At 42.1% G+C, this 2527-nt stretch overlaps 1 protein-coding gene across 1 annotated transcript in view; it reads right to left on the bottom strand.

The window, feature by feature from the left end:
• Positions 1–1297: 1297 nt before the first annotated feature.
• The window catches only part of CPPED1 (calcineurin-like phosphoesterase domain containing 1), a 29599-nt gene continuing 28369 nt past the window's right edge, over positions 1298–2527 (bottom strand). Inside the window, exon 5 of the mRNA XM_010184340.1 lies at positions 1298–1543. Within this exon, the coding sequence (XP_010182642.1) occupies positions 1311–1543 (233 nt within the window). The 3' untranslated portion in view covers positions 1298–1310. The remainder of the gene's footprint in view (positions 1544–2527) is intronic.

Genomic DNA, 2527 nt, shown 5'->3' with positions numbered 1-2527 from the left:
CTCTCCAGCCTGTCCAGGTCCCTCTGGGTTATATCCCTTCCTTCCAGGGTGTCGACCGCACCACCCAGCTTGGTGGTTTAAAAATCTGTAATATCCTCTAGGAAACGATGCCGTATGTGAGTGTACGTAAAACCAGACAGAATGCCTTACTATTTTCAGCCAGAATTGTTTGTGTTCTTCCCTCTTCAGGTGCTAAAGCTGCACCATCTCGATTTCTAGAAAACCTGTGACATGGATTAGAATGTGTTCAACTAAATCCTTAAGAAATAAAACCAGGTATGTGTTAATTACATGAAGACTTTTTATTTTTTATTTAACAGTAAACAAATCAGAAATATTTGCTAAAAAATAGGTGGATTGCAGCACATAGATTTCTTTTTCTACCATTTATTTTTAAAGACTTATTCCAATGAAGAAAAGATACTTTCTAGGATTTTCAGCATTCAGTATTGTAAACTGCATTTGGAAATCAAAGCTCTCACCTTGTCTAGGAATCAACAAAGTGACTTCTGATGACAGTATTCTGTACAGAATATTCTCCCCATGCAGTTATTCCAACTTCTCCAGCTATAGCAAGAGTATATGCTAATGGAGTGACAGTTGAATTTCAAAATGAAAACAGTTATTACATGTGTAGTTTCTGTCAGTGGCATCTATATTAGCTTCATTTACAGACTTTTCATTAGATAAAACCAGCATATAACAGAAACCCAAACCGTCAGTGCAGAACAGAGTGTGCTTGCTCTCCTACTGCTGCTGACTCCGAAGAGCTAAGAAAATAAAGTATGGGAAATGGGAGAAAACACAACCTCTAGGTAACAAGATCTGATTCAAAGTTGATAAAGGTCAGCGGGAGTCTGTTCATCTCAGAACCTTTGAGATTTGTTTTTACAGAGTAAAAAAATGCCACATTCACATTGTTCAGAGTGTAACAGAAATTACTAAATTGACTGATTTTAAAATCCCCTCTCAAATGCAAAACTACAACAGACTGGACTTCAGGGGTTATCGAGAAGCTACAACTCTCACTCTCTGATAGACTTTGTCTCTAACGAGGAAGTCTTGTCTAGAAGCCCAGTGACAATCCTCGTGACTGTGTTAGTTCTGCTGTTCTTTCCTATTCCTCATAGGTCTCATTTTCAAGAAGGGAAACATGTCAACAAATTTCTTGTGATGTGGGATAATAACAAACTGAAAGCTGTTTGGGGGCATGGTGCACAATCAGAAAACTGTACCTTCCGCTTGGGGAAACTTTCTGAATCTCTTTCTATTTCTCTAATATGAAAAAAAATCCCATAATTTGACAGAGACTAACTCTGCTTAGCAAGCATATCTAGGAGCTCTTTCTCTACGCCTTGGCTGCTCAGTTCATCTAAACTGTAGTACCTATGAACAATCTTTTCATCTGTGACAACTACCACTCGAACCCCATGTGTATCTTCTCCCAGCTGACATCCTATTGCTGATGAAACCACCATTTCCAGTCCTCTGTAGGACCCGCCAGCGTTCCTATGGTAATGTCCAGAAAATACGGCTTTAATGCCTGTTCAAAGAAAAGGAAAAAAGAGTATTTAGTTAGCAGTTGCAGTTTATGTACATGATGTGTTTACAGTAACAGATACTGCTGAGGTGATGTGCTGGGGCCTACACAGCTGCTGGTGCTGCAGAGAAGGTTCCACAGCAAGTGCAGCTACAGGCGTTGTGTTTACCTTCGTTCTTCAGTGGTTCATAAAGCAAAAGTACACCAACTACCTTCTACTTGCATTTTAAACAAATAATTACTAAACAGAAATAAGTGATTCTAATAGTAATAAATAGTGAAAACGTTATTCTGCTCCACTAGCTGTGTCTGGGGTTACTGGACTCTGACTTCTTATGCTTACAGCAAAGTGTGTTTGTCATCTTGCTCCTTGTTGTGGTTTAGGGCCAGTGTGTAACTGAGCACCATGATGCCCCAAAAAAGGGGCTAGACAAAATAAGGACTGGGAGGGCTTCTCACCACTTAAATGGTCACGAGTAAAAGACAGACTCGTCATAAGGAATAAAAACAAAACAATTTTAATTTGTTACTAATAACATCAGAGCAGAACAGTGAGAGATACAACCAGATCTTACAGTCAAACACCTTTCCCCACCCCTCCCTTCTTCCCAAGCTCAGCTTTGTTCCTGGTTTCTTCACCTTCTCTGCTTTGCCCAGGGGCGCAGGGGGAATGGGAACGGGGACTGCAGTCAGTTCATCCTATGTGGTCTCTGCTGCTCCTTCCTTTTCAGGGGTAGAGAGGACTCCTCCCAGCCTCCCTCTGCTTCCATGTGGTGCCCTTCCCACAGGAGAAAAGTCCCCCACTAAAGTCCAATATGGGTCTGCCCACAGCTGCCGTTTCCCTCACACACAAAACTGCTTCAGCCCAAGTCCACAGAGCTCCAATCTGGCTCTGCCCATGGTCACAGCTCCCTCACACACAAACTGCTCCAGCACACACTGCCCGGAGCCACGGCTTCTTCAGGGGCAGCCACTGCTCATGTAACT

Source organism: Mesitornis unicolor, unplaced genomic scaffold (assembly GCF_000695765.1).
Source record: "Mesitornis unicolor isolate BGI_N332 unplaced genomic scaffold, ASM69576v1 scaffold32135, whole genome shotgun sequence".
Classification (NCBI taxonomy): Eukaryota; Metazoa; Chordata; class Aves; order Mesitornithiformes; family Mesitornithidae; genus Mesitornis; species Mesitornis unicolor.
This window is presented reverse-complemented; position numbering and strand designations above follow the sequence as displayed.